Here is a 21,305-nt window from a genome sequence, read left to right as displayed (position 1 = left end):
TCCTTTGCTCAGTGCCACAGGTGCTACACTGCTGTGAAGAGCCAACAGGGAGACAGAATTAGGATCATGAAAAAAAAAATCTTCTAACCCCTCTTGGATGGTAGCCATGATCCCCAACCTTTCCTTCTCTTGGAGTCCAGCTACACATGGAGGGGAAGGCATGACTGGGCCAAAACCGGAATGGGGCTTAACAGTCTCAGTGGAGAGAGCAGGAGTTAAAAAAAAAAAAAAAAAAAAAAAAACGATTATTAAAAAAAAAAAAAAAAATCTGCAGTTTACCTCATCACATGAAACCATCCATTTCCTTTTAAAATTAGTCTTATAATCAATTTACCTTGTGTATGACACATCAGTCCTAAACCTAATTCAACAAAATCTAGCTAGTTCCTTTACAGTTCCTTAAACAGGGACTGGGTACTCATTATTCCAGTTTCATACAGTTCTGTTCTGCGTGTCCCATACTCTGCAAACCACCCTTCTACCACAGCAACATCTGATAGATTTCATGCAGCATTAGTTTCAAATCCTGAATCCAAACATACATTTTGAACAGCAGGTATGGGCATTGACTTTGTCTTCCAGAAAATGTACAGATGGAGTTTGCATGTTTTCAGGGTGTCGAGTGGATTTTCAATAGGCACTCTATTTTCCTCTAACTTCTAAAGGTCATGCAGTTCAGGATGAAAAGTCTGCTCTGGGTTTGAACTGTGGAACTTGACTCTTTGTATCTTCCCTGCAAAAGACGCCTTTGGCTCATTGGATCTAATCTTGCTGTCATACACAGCTTGCATACATCAGGCTTTATGCTGGCACACACTATATTAGATTAAAACAGATAAGAACTCAACACTAATACTGGAAGTCTAGATTTCAGTTTGTTGCAAATGAGTGACATGGAAGGAGGATCATTTCATGTGATACAGACCGATATTCTTGCCCACTGCTTGTGCCAACAAAAAAACAACACAGATCAGTTACCCAAACATATGCCAACACATGATCTATGATTTGCTGCTAACCAAATTAAAAATATTTAAAAAAGGTCCCTAAAATGAGTTACATACACTCAGAGTAGTGACAATACCACAGGAGAGGACAGAAATGACTAGTTACCTTTTCCCACTCTTCAGTTATGCATAACGGATTCTTACTTCATCAATACCAACCCTAAATCTACAACAGACTGTATGAACTATAGAAGTTAAAGTTCTCAAAACCAGCGATGCATGTATTTTGAGGTGCGCTGACTAGTATACAAAAAATGGTTTAAATCTCTGAAACCAGTAAAGTGAAACTTGCATAGTCTGTCTGGGAATCCTTGTCATCTGCCTTTCGCTTTTTGCTGCTATTCGTCAAATCCAGCGACAGTCTCCCTCTCTCTGCATTGGTCAAAGTTACAGAGCTCTGCAGGAAAGAAAACAGAAAAATCTCAAAATAAAGCAGTTTTAAAGACACCTAATAATCATCCCAACACCAACTCTTGGCTCAGACATAGGCATAAAACAAGCAACTGTACATACAAACTATAAATACCGGCACAAAAAGCTATGTGCAGAGTCCTAGCCCAGACTGAATACAATACTGCAATTAATCAACCAAAGGCAACACAAGAACATGAAGCAGTCACAGTCTCGCGTTGCCCATGTGTGGATTTTAACAGCTACACAAGTCCAGGAGATGAGAGAAGAATAAAGGTCCATTGAAGTTTACACACTATTTGTTCATACGCATTATTCAATATGATTATTGGGTTATCAATGGTTAAGTACTCAAAAAGGTATGCACACAAAATCATGCTGCATATCCCAGCACAGAGTTTTTTCAATGTTATTCTAAAGGTTTTACTTTCATTAACAGCACCATTATCAATGCATATTTTTCTTTTACAACACAACCAACTCTACTACACATTACACCACTGTGACATCAGCAGTCTACTGGTCAGCAATGCCTGCCTGATTAGCTATCCTAAGGATAGGGAGGAAAGTCCAACCCACTTAAATATCAGCACCACTGAAGACAAATATGAATACCATGAAGCAATGAACGAAGAACATCTGCTTGGCACTGACAAACTCCGTATTCATATGGTAGCCTTTACTGTGCATACAAAAGCAGCACCCAAAACCGCATTGGAAGGTGTAGCAGGTCTTCACATCTGCAGGCATTTACACCAGCAGCCAGTGAAAGAGATAAGCCATAAAAAGGGAGACTCTTCTTATAGCTGCTAGAATGGCAGCCTCCCTCTCCACATGGTGTCATGCCTTTGTAAGTAGAAACATTTATGGGCATGATAACAGAAGATGAGACATAGTTGTCAGGCACAGAAGTATTGAAAAAAGACACAGACAGATACAATAACTGAAAGGTACAGCAACAGCTCAGATGGTCGGCATTTCTGACACAAATGTATTACCAGCAAAAGCTGTGCACTAAACAGTTGTTTCTAGAACCCTGCAACAATTCTTTTTAATGCTCAAAGCCATTTATTTTTAAAATGCAAAAGTGTGATGAACATTTGGGCAAACTGCAGCTTGTTGAAAACAATCGAATAATGTTGGTATCATTTGACTATGACACATTCTAAGCCAGTTATAAAAATATACTACTCTATTTTTGCTGCCCAAGTAAAAACAGGAATGGCAAGGGGTTGAAGAATAAGCAACTGATTCAGCTTTAACCTGACATCCTGTCAGTCATCAATCCTGGAAAAGTAATGCCTTCAGACAATGACGCAGTATCCTGATGCCTGTTATATTCTCCAAGGGAGCCTCAGAATTACACTGCAGACACAGAATGGGAAAACAAGTGTGGCCAAAAATAGAAAACATCCCATCCCAGGAGTCCTATGTAGCTCTCAAAGGAGGAGAAAAAATAGTGACTCGGTATCAGAAAAGTAGACATTCAGTATTTCCTTTAACAGAGGAAGATGCTGACAATTAGGGCAAGCAAACTAAGAAGCACAGAGCTGCAGTTTTCAATGATAGTAGGAAGAAAAGCCAACTATGTCATTTTAAATCAACCATGACTCTAAAGACTCTTCTTGGAAGTTGTAAATTTCCAGAGGCACCAGCCTCAAAAGGACCTGCTCGTTTCTTACTCCAAGACTATCTCAAGCTAATAAAAATAAGCCAATTTTTCTGATTCAATAAAATATTGCATTAAAAGCTGAAGCAACCCTTGTCAGAAAGCAGTGCTTCATAAGCATATCATTACATAACACTGTGGAAATGGAAGTGCACCTGGGTCTATAGGACTTCTTACTGCATAAGGCATTAAATAGCCAAATAGACATAAGGTGTTCTGCAGACACCAGCAGTCCATCAGTGTGACTATAGCATTTATATGGCAGCATACAACTCTGCAGTGCTAAGGCTGCCAATTTAAATCTTTAGGCACAAATTCAAACAGTGCTAAAGACTTTAGATACGCCCTCACAAGTTCAGTGTTCTTACTAAAATATGGATTAAGATCAAGCAGTTTATAAAGCATTATAGAATAAATATGAACATATTATACACACACAGGCACCTTACAACCATTAGAACTAACACAAAACCAAACATCAAAGGTATTTTGTGAAGTGACAAAGTGACAAGTCTATTACGAAATATAGTCATGTCAATGGGGCCCTGAAAAGAAGCAAGAAATTCATAATTCTTCAGATTGTTCCTCTTCTTGGGGTCACATTCCCTCTTGCACTTCAACACACTCTACGCAACCCACAATAAGGTTAGCCCAATATCAGAAAATTATCTTCGATTTAAAACTTGGGTCAAAAGGACATCCAAAACAAAACATCAGTAAGTGAATACCGGATACCATTAACAATGCACCTGGCTGAGTGATAATCTTCAGCAATGTAATAACAGTGCACATATTTTTTTCATCACATTTTCAGAACACAGTTGCACCTTTCTTGAATGCAATGATCTGTCAAAAAGCAAATTGAAGGTCATGCTGCTCAGTGCTAGGAGCCTTAATCTGAAAATGCACTCACTGGAGGCTCTCCTCACTCTGGAGGATGCTGATGTCTGTGCAGTCATGGAAACTTGGTTCAGGGCTGCAGAGAGCATCCCTGACTTACCAGGATATAACCTCATTCCACATTTTCTGACCCCAAAATGAGGTTGGAAAGACTAAGGGTGGTGGAGTTTCTATCTTCATTAAGGACAGGCACACCTCCAGACTGGTTTCCCAACATGACGCACTGGAATTACTCCAGGTGCAACTGACCGTTGGCAAGACATCCGTCCAGGTTATAGCCAGCTACAGACCCCTCCCCATGTCTCAGGACACTCACACCTCCTACCTAGACCTACTTCACTCCATCAAGGTATCCCCTAACACCCTGATCCTTGATGACTTCAACTACCCCACCATAGACTGGGTGAACTATTCCTGCACTAATGCATTCACCCGATTCCTTGACCATCAATTCTAATGCACTAGATCAGCCTGTCTTATCCCCCACAAGGGAAGATAACATACTGGACTTGGTTCTCACCAACATAGGTGACCACTGCACCACTCCCTTAGTATGTTCTTCCCTGGTGAGATCAGATCATCAGTCTGTCTCATTGGAAGTTTCTATCCTACCCATCCTCTCCCCAGCCATAACCAGGCTAAAACACCTCTCAAAAGCTGAAAAAGCTGACTACAACCTCCTAAGGGAGGGTTATCAGCAGCTTCACACCCCCCACCAGATGATGCAGAAGCTATGCTGAACAGCACACCAGTGCAGTATATAAGCACCTGTATAATTGCATGGACTCAGCCATACCCAACAGTAATAAAATCTGCTCCTCAGGAAACACAAACTTTTCTGGTGGACATCCTCTATCAACAGGCTTTACAACAAAATGAAGAAACTGTTGTCCAAGGGTAAAAAGGAACAAATTCCAAATTGGAAAAACTTCCACCTCTGCCTCAACAAGCAAATTAAATCACTAGTGAAAATCTGCAAAGACAATTATGAGTTGAAACTAGCCTCCAAAACAAAGGGAAACCACAAGTCCTTCTTCAATTACGTTAGGAACCTCCATGGCAAAGCCCAAGTTTGTTCTGAATTAGTACTTAATGGTACCACTTACACTGATCCTGCTGACCTAGCCAACCTGCTGGCTGATAGTTAAGTATCCCAGGTTGTATTCTGCACCATCTGCAGCAAGAACTAGCGCCACTGAGCACCCTATTCAACCACAGCCTAACTACAGGCTTCATTCCAGCAGAGTGGAGAACCGCCATCATCCCTTTGCACAAAGGTGGTGCCACTACTGATCCAGGAAACTATCTCGCCACCAGCTTGAAAAGTCTGATCTATAAAGTCATGGAGCGTATTATTATGGATCTCATAAACAAGGACATAGGCAATCTCCAAGCACATGACCCCACCCAATTCAGATTTGGCAGGGGCAGATCTTGCCTACTGAACCTAGTTGACTTCTTTGAGACTGTCAACCAAGGCCCTGGATGAGGGAAAGTCGGTACATACAGCTTACCTTGACCTGGCCAAGGCCTTTGACACAATCCCTCACTCAGGCATCATCGAAAAGCTAATACAACTTGGTGTTAAACCTCATCTAGTCAGATGGCTGGCCAACTGGTTCACAGATAGTACCGTCAAAGTCAAAATAGTTGCTGCCACCTCCGACAGCAAACCTTTCACTAGTGGTGTTCCCCAGGGATCTGTTCTGGGACCCCTACTGTTTGGCATATATTTCTCAGAGGTCCAGACAAAGGGACTGTGGATGACCAAATGCAAAAAATGTATCATACCATTCGGCAAAATCACGGCCCCTACTGATTACCACATCAACAGTAACCCTCTTAGCACACAAACTGTGGTGAGAGACCTGGGTACTCAGGTTGATAATTTCACATTAGACCATCATGTGGCGGCTGTGGTCAGAAAAGCCTTTTACTTGGTTCATCTTATAAGTAAAGGGACTGCATCCAGAAAAAAGGAGGTTATTACCTCTGTGCTCCTCCCTTATTAGACCTATGATTGAGTATAATGCCCCGTTTGCTATTCACCTCTCCAAACACCTGCACCAACGGGAAAGGCCAAAGTACCACCTCACAAAGAGAATCCATGGCCTCCAACACCTATCCTATGTGGAAAGGCTTAAATCACTATCACTCTACTTGGTATCATACAGATTGCTCAGAGGTGATCTGTGCCTCGCCCCAAAGGGCAATATCGGGCCCTGCCCTATTAGAGATGCTCCATATCCACAAGTCTAATTCCTCAAGCATTACCCGGTCTATAGGCCTTAATGTAATATGCAATATCAACAAAACCTGCTGGAGAGACAAGTTTGTCTCCCAGAGGCTGCCCTGTCTGTGGAATAATAGACTTCAAATACATGTCAAACAGAGTACCTCAGTGGCCCTCTTCAAATGAAATCTTGATGAGTGGACGAGAAACCATAAATTTGTCCCAGGGATTCCACCTTTGTCCCTCATTGACAGGGGTGACAGGTGCTGACTGAGGTTTCTTTTTTGGGGATAAACTCTTGGCTAGGCTTGGAACGGCCCCAGGGCCACTAACCTAGTAACCTCCTATGATCCTATGTCTCTGTCTTGAAGGAATTCAGGATTGTTCCCCTTCATAAAACTGAAAACAATCTGTGAGTCACTAATCAGTGGTCTCCCCATAACTTTACCCATTTTAATGAAATAAAAAGTGGCTTTTTCTAATACTACTGTACAGAAAGAGAAAACATATTACAATTAACTTTCAGCTATAAAAGGAAGGCAGTTTACGCATTTTCATATTGCTACTTAAACACAAAAAGATATAATATATAGTCATTCTGAAAACATTTTTGAAGTTATTTTATTAAATTAGAATTAATAATGTGTTTATTTAAAATGTCAACTGATCTCTAAAGGCCTCCCTTCTGGATTCCTTTCCTTTTTTCCACTTTCATTAATAAACTACCACTTGACCTCCCTTACCCGCCCTCTTACTTTATGCTGATGACGTGGCCTTATTTCACTCAAACCTGACCAACTTGGCCATACAGCAACAACAACAAGCTGATTTATTTTCCCTTATGAAATGGCCTATTAACAAAAAACTAATTCTGAACACTTGAAAATGAAAACAATGCTGTTTGGTACCTCCATTTTAGGACAGAATAACTCTCAAGCACTTCTTATCCATGACCATCTTGACAACCTCATTAATTAAATCATCTCCACAAAAACCTTGGTATGTGGCTTGATCCTATATTGAACTTGAATCCTCAACCTAAAACAAATATGGAAGAAAAATTCTCCCCTATTTTGGTCCATTAAAAGTTCCCCTCGTCATCGGGAAGGCCTTCTACCAGAATAGCTTGAACATGGATGCAGCAGCATCCAAGAAACACTCCTCCACCACCCAAACTATAAGCAGCTCTATCTGCTGTTATATTACCCCTGCCCCTAGAAATGAGCATTACTGTGTCTTGCTTAACAAAGCCATTTGGCTACTTGTCCAACAATTTGCCAACCAGCTTCCTGAATCCCAACTCTACAAAGCTCCTTAAAGAACACTCCTCTCCATCCCTTGCCTCCAACCTATTCAGTTGACCCCCAGTTACAAGCTAAGAATTCTTACCCACTCTGGTCCACTTCTTCAATGTCCCAGAACCAGACGTCATTGAATTAACTGTGCCTTCTCCATCTTAGGCCCTAAACTTTGAAATCCCTCCCTACTAATCGCAAAGGCCTCTCCTCAACCTCCTCATCCATTCTCAGCTTAAAGCTCATCTCACGTCACAGTCAGTCTGCAAATGCTTTTCTACTGGTCACACCACCTAATCCCCTATTCTACTCTTTACCAGACAGGTACCTTTGTTTTCCTCGCATTATTTCCCTCCATCAATATAGGACATCTCCTCCCCATCAAGTATATTGTATATAGCTAATTTCCATCTGGCCTAACCTTACCACAGCTATCTTTTACATTTTGTGCTCCAACCCTTCACTATTTGACTCTCTTTTTCTGCAGTCCCTACTCTAACCATCCCTTCCTACTGTCCTTTATACTGTGTGCATTGTTACTGATTCACTGCTATCTTCACACATTTTGTTTGCATTCATAATACTCTTTGTTAACTTGCTTATCTACTGTCACTTATATTTGTCTGAGCGGAGACTGAAATAGGTACAAATACATCATTGCTCTACCTTGGTTACCAGACTTAATAGATAAATAATTAAAAGGCGTCTCTTCTCCATATGGAAACATCTGAATTTCCTCTTCTGGATACTCCATGCTTGGAACAGATGCTGAAACTCTCAAGCTACCAAGGTCTGGAGCATAGGCATTCCTACCGCTGCATACCCAGTTCTTGCATTCACCAGTACAGCCTCCTGCACTAACTGTAAAACCCTCAAAAAGTACATCAGAAAGGCAAAGTAAATATGCATTCTATAGGCAAGTGTTAATCTTTAGTGCAACTACCATTGGTGGATGAGCACAGGATATGCATCCCTTTATTCATAGGTTGGTACTAGGCTATCGACCCTAGAGCATATACAAGCCAAGCCATAACAATTCCCTGGATATTTCTTCCCATGATATTTACATCCCTGGACCCCTGTCTAGCACAGCGACTGACATGATGCCCGGGGTGAATTTCCTATCTCCCATCCAATTGTCAAGGTTCCTTTTGAAGAGGGCCAAGGAGGTGCTCTGCTTGACATGTATGGGCAAGTCTATTCCAGAGTATGGGGAGTCTCTGGGTCAGGAACCTATCCCTCCAGCATGTTTTGTTCATTGTGATGACAAGGTTTAGATCCCTGGAGCATGTGGCTTTGGGGGATTGGGATATCTTTAAGTGGAGCATGTCCAAGAGCTCAGGGTTTGACATGGCCTTGTATGTTAAGCAGAGATCGCCTCGGAGTAGACGATATGCCAAACTATAGCTGGAGTTTTTTTTTTTTTTTTAGACGGTCAGTATATGGCATCTGCTTTAGGCCTGTGATTCTTTTAGTGAGGTATTTCTGTGACCTTTCCAGCTGTTGCAGATGTCGTGTGAGGTACATACCAAATGGGGGGTTGTGCTCTATAATGGGTCTAATGAGTGAGGAGTACAGTGGGACAATAACCTCCTTTTTTCCTGGATGAAAAGCCCTTAGTGATGAGGTGTGCCACTTAGAAGGATTTCCTGACTGTTGTGGTGATGTGGTTATCGAAGGTGAGACCATTGTCCACCTTTGTCCCCAAGTCTCTCATCACACTTTCAGTGTTTAGTGTACTGCCACCTATGTGGTAATTCATGGGTACATGATTTTTCCCAAAGGGGATAACTATACATTTCTTGGCATTAAACTTGAGCCCATGGCTCTGGCACCAAGCATCTGTTTCTGTAAGGCTCTTTTGTAGAATAACCACATCATTTGGGGATTCAATAATGTCTCCCAGTTTGCAGTCATCTGCGAACTTTGTTAGCCAGAGTCCCTTAGTGTTGGCCTGTATTTCAGAGAAGTAGATGTCAAATAAGAGTGGTCTCAGGACTGAACCCCGAGGTACTCCACTTGTCACTTGTCTGGAGCTGGATTTGGAGTCGGCTACTTTTACAGTCTGGGTTCTGTCAGTAAGCCAGATGGCAACCCATCGAGTGACGTAGGGATTTATGCCCAGCTTAGTAAGTTTATCTATGGCTCCAGAGTGGGGGATGGTGTTGAAGACCTTGGCCAGGTCCAGATAGGCTGTGTGGACTGCCTTACCCTCGTCCACATCTCTGGAGACTGATTCGAAGAAGTCAATCAAGTTCAGAAGACAAGATCGGCCCTTTACGAACCCAAACTGGGTACGGTCCAGTGTTTGAAGGTTGCCAATGTCTTTGTTTATAAGTTTCATGATAATGCGTTCCATGCCCTTGCAGATCAGGCTCGTCAGACCGATGGGACGGTAGTTCCCGGGATCCAAGGTGGATCCCCCCCTTGTGGAGTGGGATAACTGTAGCTGTGCGCCACTCAGTGGGCACGAAGCCTGAGGTGAGGCTATGATTAAACATGACACTTAGGTGAGGTGCCAGTTCATTTTGTAGTTCATGTAGTACAAAGCCCGGGATGTCATCTGGTCCCATAGATGCTGTATTCTTAGCTTTGGAGAATGCAGTTTCCCCCTGTGTGGCCATGATTACCGGAATTTAGCAATCTTTTGGTATTGAGATGGGCCCCTTAGGGGGTGAAGTCGGCACTAAATCGATCAGCCAGGATATTGGCAATATCCTTGGGATCAGTATATTTAATGCCATTCTGTTGCCATTTAGATTCTTGACATAACTATAGCCTTGTGGTTGTCTCTTGAATCTTTGGCAATTTTATTTTCATAACTAGCTTTTGAGGATTTTATGAGGGATCTCCGCTTCTTACTGAGGCTGGTAAGGGAGTTTTTTGCATCCTGGGATTTTCCTCTTTTCTGCAACAGTTTCGTCCTTCTGTTGTATAGTTTGTTTATGGCAGGGGACCACCAGATTGGCTTCCTTTTTTTGGAGGAGAGCATCTTGGTTCTATTTGGGATGGCACAATTCATTCATGAGTGGATGTGCTCGCACAATGCCTTAGTGTAGGATTCAGCAGTCGAACTTTCAGATCCCATCTGCATGGGTGACATGAAGTTTGTCACTTCTGACTTGAGTAGCATGAAGTTGGCTTTGGAGAAGTTTTTTTACAGAGGTTTCCTTACTGGGGGCTGGGGTGGGATGTGGATGTCAAGGATGATTTGCTTATGGTCAGACCTGACCAATGAGGGGGTGACCACTGGTGTGGAGCATCTGTCTCCCATGTTGGTAATGACCAGGTCTAGAATATTGCAGCCCCTGATGGGACAATGGATTAGTTGGATCCAGGGCATTGGAATTTATGAATTTCAAGAACCGTTGGGAAAAAGTGTTGGTACCGGAGTAGTTTTCCCAGTTAACGGCAGGGTAGTTGAAATCACCCAGTATTAGGGCATTTGGTTGTATCTTAATATTTTCCAGTATAGAAAGGTGTAGTGACAATCTAGGGGCATAGTAGGGGAATCTGTAGCAAGCTACAATTTGGTATGCAGTCTTACCTAGTGTTAGTTGCACCTGGAGAATTTCAGATGCATTATGCTGGGCAACTAGCTTGGAGGTGTGAATATCCTTGGTGAATATGGACACTCCTCCACCTTTAGTGTCTCAGTCTTGGTTTGGTGGCCGAAAACTGTGGTAAGAGTTGTAGCCTGGTATTGCAAGGTTGCTCTCTGGAGCCTTGAACCAGGTCTCAGTTACTGCACAGATACTGATGTTCTCCATTTTTAGGAGTGCCTCGATAGTGCATTTTGAGATTTAGACTTCTAGCACTGAGTAGCATTACCTTCAGATTTTGCATGCTTATATATGTTACGGTGGTGGTTTTGTCCTTTGAAACTTGCCTAAAAGAGGCACTATAGTGGTGGCAAGAGCTTTAGCCAGTAACCTGAATCCCAGGGTTGACAGGTGCAGACCATCTCTGGCAAAGCATCGTGGTTTGTTGATCATGTCGTCCCAGGCAGACAGATACTGGATCCCCTTTGAATGACACCAGAAGCTTAGCCAATTGTTGAAGTCAAACATTTTGTCCTTATACTGTGGTATCATTCTGGGCGAAGGCAGGATGCTACTCAGGGCTAGGGTCATACCTGCCTGGGCCACATGATCCGAGACCTCTTCCATGTCTCTTTTCATGTAGTCCAGGGAGGTACGTCTCAAGTCATTCACTCCAACATGGACAATGACAGAGTTGTATTTGTACTGGTTGTAGAGTGACTTGAGTGCATGCTTTATGTAGCGGATCCTGGCACCCGACAGGCAGCTGACTGTAATTTTCTCCTTGTTCCACCTGGTGAGTGGGACATCAGTGTGCTTGACTATAGAGTCACCTATGACTAAAGTGTTGGGTACACTGTCTTGCCTTAGGGGCTGTTGTTGGATGGCACACTAGTGTTGTGAGCTGTGTGTCACTTTGGTTGTGACTGGTGTTTGCATTTCAGCTTCAGAGGTCCTTGTTGCTTGGGCAGGTTAATGTTAAGGGCCTCCGCATATGTGGGTTTAGTATTGCTATGTGTGGGTGTTGATGGTGTGGGTTTTGTAAGGCTATGTGTTACTTGAGGTATAGTGCAGGTGTTAACCTTCTCCTCTAGTGCTTTTCAGCGGGTTCTAGAGCAAGTGCTAGTCACAGGGGTACAGATTTTAGTGCTACTACTGAGAAACCAGCTAGTTCTAAGGGAAACTTTGAAGAGCAGACTTTCTGGCACCTGGAATAGTTTAACCGTAGCCCTGAGGTGCTGCACGATGCGAAAAATGCACAAACACACGCGTTACTGAAGTCATCATCAGCCTCTTTTTTCCGCACTTTTTCTACACGGGTTTAGGGTGTCAGGTCACCTATTGCCACCCTTCTTGATTTGGTGTCATCCTCTTCACCTTTCTTGACCGTCATGAATGACTACTGTAGTTCTTATCTCACACAATCAATCCATCTCTTGGCTGGACATCCTCATTTCCCCGTACCTACTTTTGTTCCAAATAATCTTCATCAAACACTTTTCTGCTTCTCTGCCCATGTGAACAAGCCAACATAATCTGTTCTCCATGACTTCTGCTTTGATGTCTTTAAGTCTATATCTGTCTCACTGGGTACATTCTACCACGCATCTCAGGCATTTCATCACCTCTATCTTCCTCAACTACTCTGCCTTCACTCGCCAAGTTTTGGTACCATTGAAGTACTGTTTGTACACCTTACTTTTCAGCTTCTTTGGCATTTTTCTACAACACACTACCAGTGACGGTCTTTGCCAGTTAACTACAGCCCTTTAATTCTAGCTTTGACAGCTTTACTCAGATTTCCCGTCTCAACTCCCCCTTTCAGATACTTGAAGCTATTAGCCTGTTCCACTATTCTCTTCATTTGCTGCCATACATCTGCCTATCTGTACTCTGTTACACCCCATGTGCCTTCAGTTTTGCATTTCATTCCCCTATCATTTGCTGAAGTTCCTGTTCAGAGTCTGTTTGTAATGCTTCATTATCTGCATTTAGCAGTTCTGTTGATCAGTCCCTTCCAATCTGTTGGCTAATGTAGTCCATCTCAAGTATGGATAGCAGTGGGCTTGGAGCTGAACCTTGATGCATACCCAATCCCACTAGGAACCCCTCTATGAAGATGAACGTTGTTCAAACTTGTGTCATTGGGTCCTTGTACATAGTCTGTAATTCTTCTAATGTTTACAGACTCTGAACCATCATAAGACTGCCCAAATTGGCTTTCTTGGGACCTTGTTAAATGCTTTCTCCAAGTCTGGGAATATCCACTTGGACTTTTTACTCATCTCTAGCTTCTTTTCCACCGTTGTCTCCACTTTAAATTTTGGGTGCACTGTGCTTTATCCTGATCTGCTTCAAAACTGCTCATCTCCTATTTTATTTTCCACTGTGTATTCATTTATCAATCATCCTCTCCAGCACTTTCATGCATTGTGACAGGAGTTTGATACTTCTGTAATGTGCTCAGCTGTAAATGCCCCCTTTTGTCTTGTACACTGACATGGGAATGCTTATTCTTCAGTCATATGGGAAATACCACTCTTTTCATACTGCTAAGAGTATCATCAGAGACCATTTACTCCATAACTCATACAACATCATCATATCTGCAGTGACTTCATCTCAGCCTCCTGATTTTCCCTACCTTACTTCCTTAGTGCTGTTCTTATTTCTCCTAGGATAACTTCTACCTCTTTCGTGATAAATTGTGTACGGAAGCAGCTTCATTTCAAAGCTGCTGAAGTACTCTTTCCATCTGCCTTTGAAGTCCTGTGGACTGATAAGTAGTTCTGTTGCTGGCATCTCCTGAAATGTGTCTGATGACCATCTTCTTTACCGTTCTATCTTTGCCATGCAACCTGCTAAGAGTTTCTTTGTGCCATCTGCTGAATCACCTTCCAGAAGACAAGTGCCACTGATGACTTGGTTCTTGGTTATTGTGACTGATTTCGTAGCTTTTGTTTTTTTAAACACCTTTAATGAAGCATAGCTTGTGATATAGGCAAACTTACATTTGCATAAAAGTAAGATGCACGTCTTTGTGGCGTGGGAGGAAACTGGAGCATCTGGAGAAAACCCACATGAACAAAGGGAAGATATGTAGACTCTGCAAAGAAGGCACCCCACCCGAGAATTGAACCAGACAACCTCTTGCTGTAAGGCGACAACATTAACAGCTGCATCACTGCACCATCCAAGGCCATATATATTCTATAGAATATAATCAATCCAGTATTAAACGAGCTGTTCAGTTCCTATATTCTCTTAAAACTCATCCTATCTGCAAACAATTTTCCTGCATACTGTTCTCAATAGACGTTGCCCGTTCGATTCTCAGTTAGAGCGTCTTCTGTGTGGCGACATGCGTGAATTGGTGTTCCTTCGTTGAAGGTTGTGCATTAGGCCCGGCAAGCCAGTACGTAAAAATCTACTGCCAATCATTAGCAGACTGGAGTTCCGCTGTGGTGACCCCCAACCGGGAAAAGCCGAAAGAAACAAACAAACTGTTCTCAATTTCCATTTTTTCTATGTAATTTGCTCTTACCCTTTTCTAAAGATCCCACTTCTTGTTCTTTTATCTCTGTTACAATATTCACTATTTCAAATATGGTTGGTTTAGACTCAGTTTTCCATTTTCCATTAATTTTTTATGGGCAGCCACCATTATTAAGCTTAACAAGGTCTTACTATGTTCTAGGCAGTTTCAATACCGTATCCTACCTCAAAAATAACTTCCATGGGTACATTCAATTGCTTGCCCAGTATTTCTGACAGAGTACTCAAGAGAATTTTTAAAGTCTGCTAACTTATTAGATTCAGAGAACATATGCTCCTAGGTACCTCTTTCTTCCCAATTATACCTCCAACATTTGCCATCTACCTGAGGAAAAAATCTTTATAGAGTCTGCTGGGAGTATACAAATACCAATACAAACACTTCTAAGCAAAAATCCTTAATCTTCTAGACTTTGTTGCATACTTTTTAGCCATACATATGTCCTCCCATTGTTTCTTTGTGAGCTACCAGTCTCTCTTCCCAATCTTTTCTGACCCCTTCAAAATGATCCCCATAGTTATTGCACAACATTTTATACATGATAAAACAAGTCCTGCTGACTGTAAAGCTGTGCTCAACCACAAACCAAGTAGTATGAACAAAAATGTAGACCACAAGCACCACAGCAAATAATAAAAAGCAGATGGCAAAGAGCAGTGTAAAATCCAAATAAACATTTATTCGAACACAGGTGAGCACTTTCACAACAAAATCGCTTGTTCAGACCATAGAAAAAATCAGCAGCATCTCAAATATTTAAAATGCAATCAATTAAATATCTACCAATAGAATACATTCAAGTACAAGAGCCATAAAAATTTAAAGGCACCGCTTACTTTTAAGACAGAAACTAAAAATATTTGAGATGCTGCTGATTTTTTTGTACGGTCTGAAGAAACAACTGCTCTTTGCCATCTGCTTTTTATTGGTTTGCTGTGGTGCTGTGTTCTAAATTTTTGTTCACAATATTTTATATGCCTTACCAATTATCCCTTTTGTGTTTTTCACAGCAGCAGCTTCTGTTCTATATTTAACTGAAAACTGAATCAGCACAGGTCTTTCAATTAGGATTCCCCTATCCCTTTGCCTGTACTCCAACATCAATCCCCGTTAGGGAAGACATTCTCTACAGCCTGCAGTCCAAATTTCTTCTTGGTTTCTTCCCATTCTGTTAACTTTCTCTCTCTAATTATTTGTGCCCGATACCTTAGATCCTTTGCCTGCTTTCCCCAGTAAATTCCTGCTCCCTTTTGCCTATTCTCTGTAACCTTAATTGCAGTTATCTCTATCAGCAGAATCGCCTTTCTCCGCTCCCTTGTTGGCTTAGTTCTTAGTGCACTTTATCGCATTTTATGACTAATATTCTGTTTGACTGCTATTATTCTCCTTAAGGATCTTCATCCAACATCTCACACTCTACTTAGTTCTTAAATTCCCCCACCACTTCATCATCATCCCTTTCAACTTTGAACTGTACCTTTCTGCTTGTGTTATGTATAAGAGCCTTAGCTGTATAGCTCTAAAATATCCCTTCTATCAGGCAGTCCTAAACCATCTTGTTTATTTGACATATCATATTATTCCATTTGACTTCTGCCCACTTCCCCACCCAGAAAAAGGCTTCAACTCTACTAATTAAAAAACTTCTCCTGTGGTTGATAAGAATATACCCGGCCTGTGTAAAAAAAAAAAAAAAACCCTAAAGGGACTAAAATAATTTTTTACTGCTTGTATCTTCCTATCCATATCAACGGCCAAGAGCTTCCAGTTTCTCAGTTTTTGTATTATCTTGTGTTTATTCACTTCTCACATATCCTTATCTGCCATAGCAGATCTTTTTTAATCCATACTCCTAAATGCTTCATTTTATCATGTCCCTATAAAATATGGGTATTGCTGAACTAATTCATGTGTCTGCATATAGTTTACAGCTATAGTATTTGTTTTATCTTCATTCATTTTATATCTCAAAAAAATTTAAACTGTTTCAGAGTGTTGTACAGCACTGAGATTCCCTTCTCTGGTTTCATCAGATACAAAATAATTTTGTCTGCAAATAAAGTCAACTTTTCTTGACTATCATACCAATTACATCCTTGAACATGCGTCTCTTATTTTCTTTGCCAATGGTTCTAAATACAACACAAACAACAAATGGGAAAGGGGATATCTCCGCCTGGTTCCTCTGTTCAGACACAACTTATCAGAGAGGAACCCTCCCACGTTGATTTTTGCCTCTGATCCCTCAAACATCCTCCTAATTGACCATATTATTGTATCAGTAAATGCAAATGCTCTATTGCCCTGCTCATAAAATTCCAGCTTACTCTCTCAAATGCTTTCTCTGCATCAAGACCCATCAACAACAGCAATACTTTCTTACATTCTTTTTCCCCTCTGTTTTATCGTTGTTGTATTACTGTTGTCAGATGTTTGCCTCCTCTCTCTATAAAACCACATGTTATCAGTTTTGCCAACACATGTTCCATTCTTTTAGCCATTAAAGACAAACACTTTATAAACAGGATTTAAAATTGAAATGGGCTTATGAAGCTTGAGCGATGGATCTTTACTGTCTTCAGGTATTACAACGACCTCACCTATTTTCCAGGACGTTGGTGTGTCAACACCTTATAAAATACTGTTAAAACCTTCCAGATCTTTATCACATTCTTTCCGCCTAGCTTCTGAGCATCTAACAGAATGCCATCTATTCTTGGAGACTTTCTTGCAGATTGGTTATACATCATTGTTTTTATCTCATCAACTGCTATCTTAGCTGTTAATTGTCAAGCCTCATCAACCTCTAACCTTGCCACATTTAAGTTTTCCATAAATATTTCCATTTGTGCTTTTGCTTGATTTCCCCATTAACTGGCTTTATACAAATGTTCATAAAATTTCCTAAATATCTCTAATACCTCTACAGGTTCTCTCTGGTTATGTTTTTCTTTTTATAGGCTCCCTAAGTTTGTCAACAACCCTTCTTTCTGTTGTCCAAGATGCTGTGCCAAAAGTGTTTGTGCTCTGGAGTCATTATCAAAAAATAGTTGAAAACAGCAATCTTTCTAACTCGTGTATATTATCCAGGTACTCCCTTACTTTTCTCTTCAGAACTCTGCAGTTGTTTCTCTTCTAGTTCAATGATATTCCCCTTATTCTGTAATACTTTAACTTTTATTATCCCTGCTAAACAATTCTGGTTACTTCTTAACCATATCTCTTTTGTTTATTTCTACCCTACTTTTAAATTCCACTTTCATTTTATCCCACTCATTAAATTCCACTTTCATTTTTATCCCACTCATTAACAATAACTTCTGCAGTACTTTCCATCTTCCCTTAAAATTAGTGAATAACATCCACTACCCATTCCTTAAATTCCTCTCTTTATAACAGGTAGGTTGTGGAAGCATCAGTGTCTCATTTTTACTTCATTAGCCTGCATTTTTATCTTACTTATTATTAGCGATTATCTGCAATAGTTATCAGATGTATGTCAAAGTTCTCAATTAAATGCACATGACCTTGTAAAATATCATTTCTGTCTAGTCTACACCAGTTACTGTACCTTGGGAAATATGCGAATTCTCTCAGAGTTTCTACTACTGAATTCATATCTTCCATACCCAATATTTTCATACATTTCTTCAGGAATCTACCCTCTCTTGTTACATTTTCCCTTCTAGCTCCCCCAGATACATCCTCATTGCTGCATTTCAAATTCCAGTCCCTGTTTATAAGTAACATTCCCTGTTGAAAGCTGATTATTTCTCCCAATTCTTTTAATCTTCAAACAGTTTTAGGTGTAATATAAATACGTCAGTGTAATCCTTCTCCCCTGTCAGTAGTCCCTTACAACCACAAATCTAGCATTATCTTTTTTCCCCTTTTGTCACTATTGGAGCTCCTCTAGCAATTAATATAAATACTTCTCTTCCTTGATATCCCACTGATTATCAAATTCACATTTAATTCTTTCCAAATGTTTCTTCTGTAGCACTATTTGCATTCTGCATTTGCTAATATAATTAAATGCTATTTGCACTCTGACTCTCTTAATAGAATTAAATATTTCCTTTTTGTATATACCAGTGAGACTATTCACATTCCGAGATAGTATGGAAAGTGTTATTACGATAAGTAATTATTCCCGCTGATTATGTAGGGCAGCTTTTTGAAATGTCTATTTCCACCTTTTGTGATAAACATACACACTAATGTTCAGCAGGTTGATCCTTGACACAGTTTATCTTCATTTGAACCTATATCACATTTTACAAGACTTTTTCTTTTAATAAAAACTGTCAAACAAAAAACACACACCCAGAACACCTCCATAACCCTTAATATAAACACACAAAACTATGTGCATTTCCAAACTATTTGTGGGACTAACTGACTTGTGAAGGTACGAGAGATCTATAACAATGGCAAGGAACATCTCTCTTCAGAGTCTACATGCTACTAAAAAAGGGTTAGTAGTACTTCTAGTTATATCTGGTAGCTTAGAGTTTTTAAACCTCTAATCTTCTTTGTTATGAATCTCTGGGGTCTTTCTAGTTGTTTGATATGTCTAGTGGAGTACATCTCAAAGGGGATATTGTAGTCAATAATTAACCTAATCAATGCTGAACAGAAGGGGACAATAACCTCTCTAAATCTAGATGATATTCCTTTGGCAAGTAGGATTTTCTGAGTCTTGCTGTTACATTGTAATCCAAGGACAGGGGACAGTCAACTTAAGTTCCAAGGTCTCTAAGGAGGGGTTGTCTACCAAACATGACAGTATTGCACATTTCAACATTTAATTTGAGCCTTTTTTGGTATACCAGGTATTTATGAGTGTATGTTTTTGCTGGAGAGACTGGGCATCAAAGCAGGGTTTAACAATAACTCCCAGTTTTCACTTGCAGTCATCTGTAAAGTCAGTTAACCCAGAGGTCTTGGTTATTGATCTGGAGTAAAAGTGGTCCCATCAGTGAGTCCTGTGAACCACTAATACCTTCATGATATCTGATGCTGTACCTACCATCTGCACCATGTACATTGCCTTTTAACCACAAAGGGGATCTATTTGTAATGTATTCAGTTTACTAATTATGCCTGCATAGAGTATGATGTCAAATGCCTTGGCCAGGTCAAGGTATACTGTGCACACAATGTGATAGCTGTTAATAGCATGCATCACTCTTTCAAAATAGTTAATCAGATTCCTTAGAAAGGTTCCACTTTTTACAAAACCAGACTTCTAACGGTCTTGCCTAATGATATTTTTAATGTCAAAAATTTATCAGATTAGCTATCTGTTCCATGGCCTTGCAAATGAGACTCATCAGGCTGATGGGCCTATAATTCCTGGGATCTGTAGTGGGACTACTCTGATGGAGTGGCATCACCACCACTCTGCACCTTACCTATGGGGCAGAGCCTGTTGTTAGGCTGAGAACAAATAGCTTTATGGAACCTCTCAGTAATATTATCAAGTACCATGGAGTAAGTTATTTTGGTCTTTGACAGCACTTCTAGTACATGTTCATTAGTAATTTTCAGGGTATAAGAAATTCAGTGATAGGAGGGCTTTGGATAGCTGTCAACAGAGTAAAATGCGCACTGAATTTATTAGCTAGTACACCATCAAAGTTCACAAAGGTCCAAGTAGGTAGTGCCATTTTGTACATGTTTGGTACAATGTTGAGTGCTTCTTGGTTTTCTAAAGCAGCTAAAGAATTATTTGTAGTAATACTTAGTTTCAGATTCTAACCTAAGCTGCTTTACTCGCTTTACATTTTTTGTCAAATGTCTGATATTTTCCTTGGCTTGGAGACTCTTTGATTTGTTTGTTAATAAGCGTATTCCTTTTACTGAAGATTTTACTGGTCTGTGGGGCCACCAGGGTGGTTTGCTTTTAAATCTCCCAGAACATTTCATTTTGACTGATTTGTCAATTCTATAAACTTAACTAAATGGGTACAGAACTCTTTAGCAAACCTATCTGCTGCAGACAATGTCTGGGGTGATGTTGCTATAAATGAGCTTCAAGACTTCATCATAGAATTTGATGAAATTAGTATGCCTGAAATCTTTGAATTTTGATATTAGTTTCAATGGGTTTCGAGATTCTGAGGGACAGGGTTAGTAGCATATCATCTGACTTAACTGGGGAGGGAGATACCAGTGGATTTGTGCACAATGAAGCTCTATTAATAATCACCAAGTCAAACATATTGTGTCTTCTACTTGGGTTGGCAACAGTGAGAAATGGAGTTTTTATTTATTAGAACCCAAAATGTTTGGGCATACCCTACATTAAAGGTGTAGGTAGTCCAGTTACAGAGGGTAGTTAAAAGCCTTTCAGAATGACAAAGTTCTTCTTTAAGGAGCAGTTCAACAACTACATTTAGGAACCTTACATAAACTTCAGGAGACATGGAAGATGTCCAGTAACAGTTGATAAGCTGATAGCTAGTCTTGTTTAGTATGACTTGGAGTTGAATATGTTCTATTTGTGGGTCTCTGGGAATCTGTTTCCATGTTACATGGTCTGTAACAAACACAGTTACCCCACCACTGTTACCATTCAGTCTGAAGGCATGGCAAGGCACAAAACCCAGGTATGAAGGGAGTGATTTCTAGACATTTAAACCAGGTTTCAATGAATGCATGGCACAAACATGGATGCATTGCAAATG

The 21,305-nt window shown here is 40.5% G+C and overlaps 1 protein-coding gene across 1 annotated transcript in view; it reads right to left on the bottom strand.

Moving 5' to 3' along the window:
* Positions 1-21,305, bottom strand: part of LOC122787175 (transducin-like enhancer protein 1) — a gene marked incomplete in the record, with an annotated part of 508,503 nt that overhangs the window by 287,113 nt on the left and 200,085 nt on the right. Inside the window, 1 exon segment of the mRNA XM_044053753.1 lies at positions 1,300-1,404. Coding sequence (XP_043909688.1) covers positions 1,300-1,404 — 105 coding nt within the window.

The sequence above is a fragment of the Protopterus annectens genome, chromosome 13.part0, assembly GCF_019279795.1.
Source record: "Protopterus annectens isolate FY-2018-M chromosome 13.part0, PAN1.0, whole genome shotgun sequence".
In the NCBI taxonomy this organism is placed as follows: Eukaryota; Metazoa; Chordata; order Ceratodontiformes; family Protopteridae; genus Protopterus; species Protopterus annectens.
Note: the sequence above shows the minus strand (reverse complement) of the source record. Positions and strands in the feature narration are given on the sequence as shown.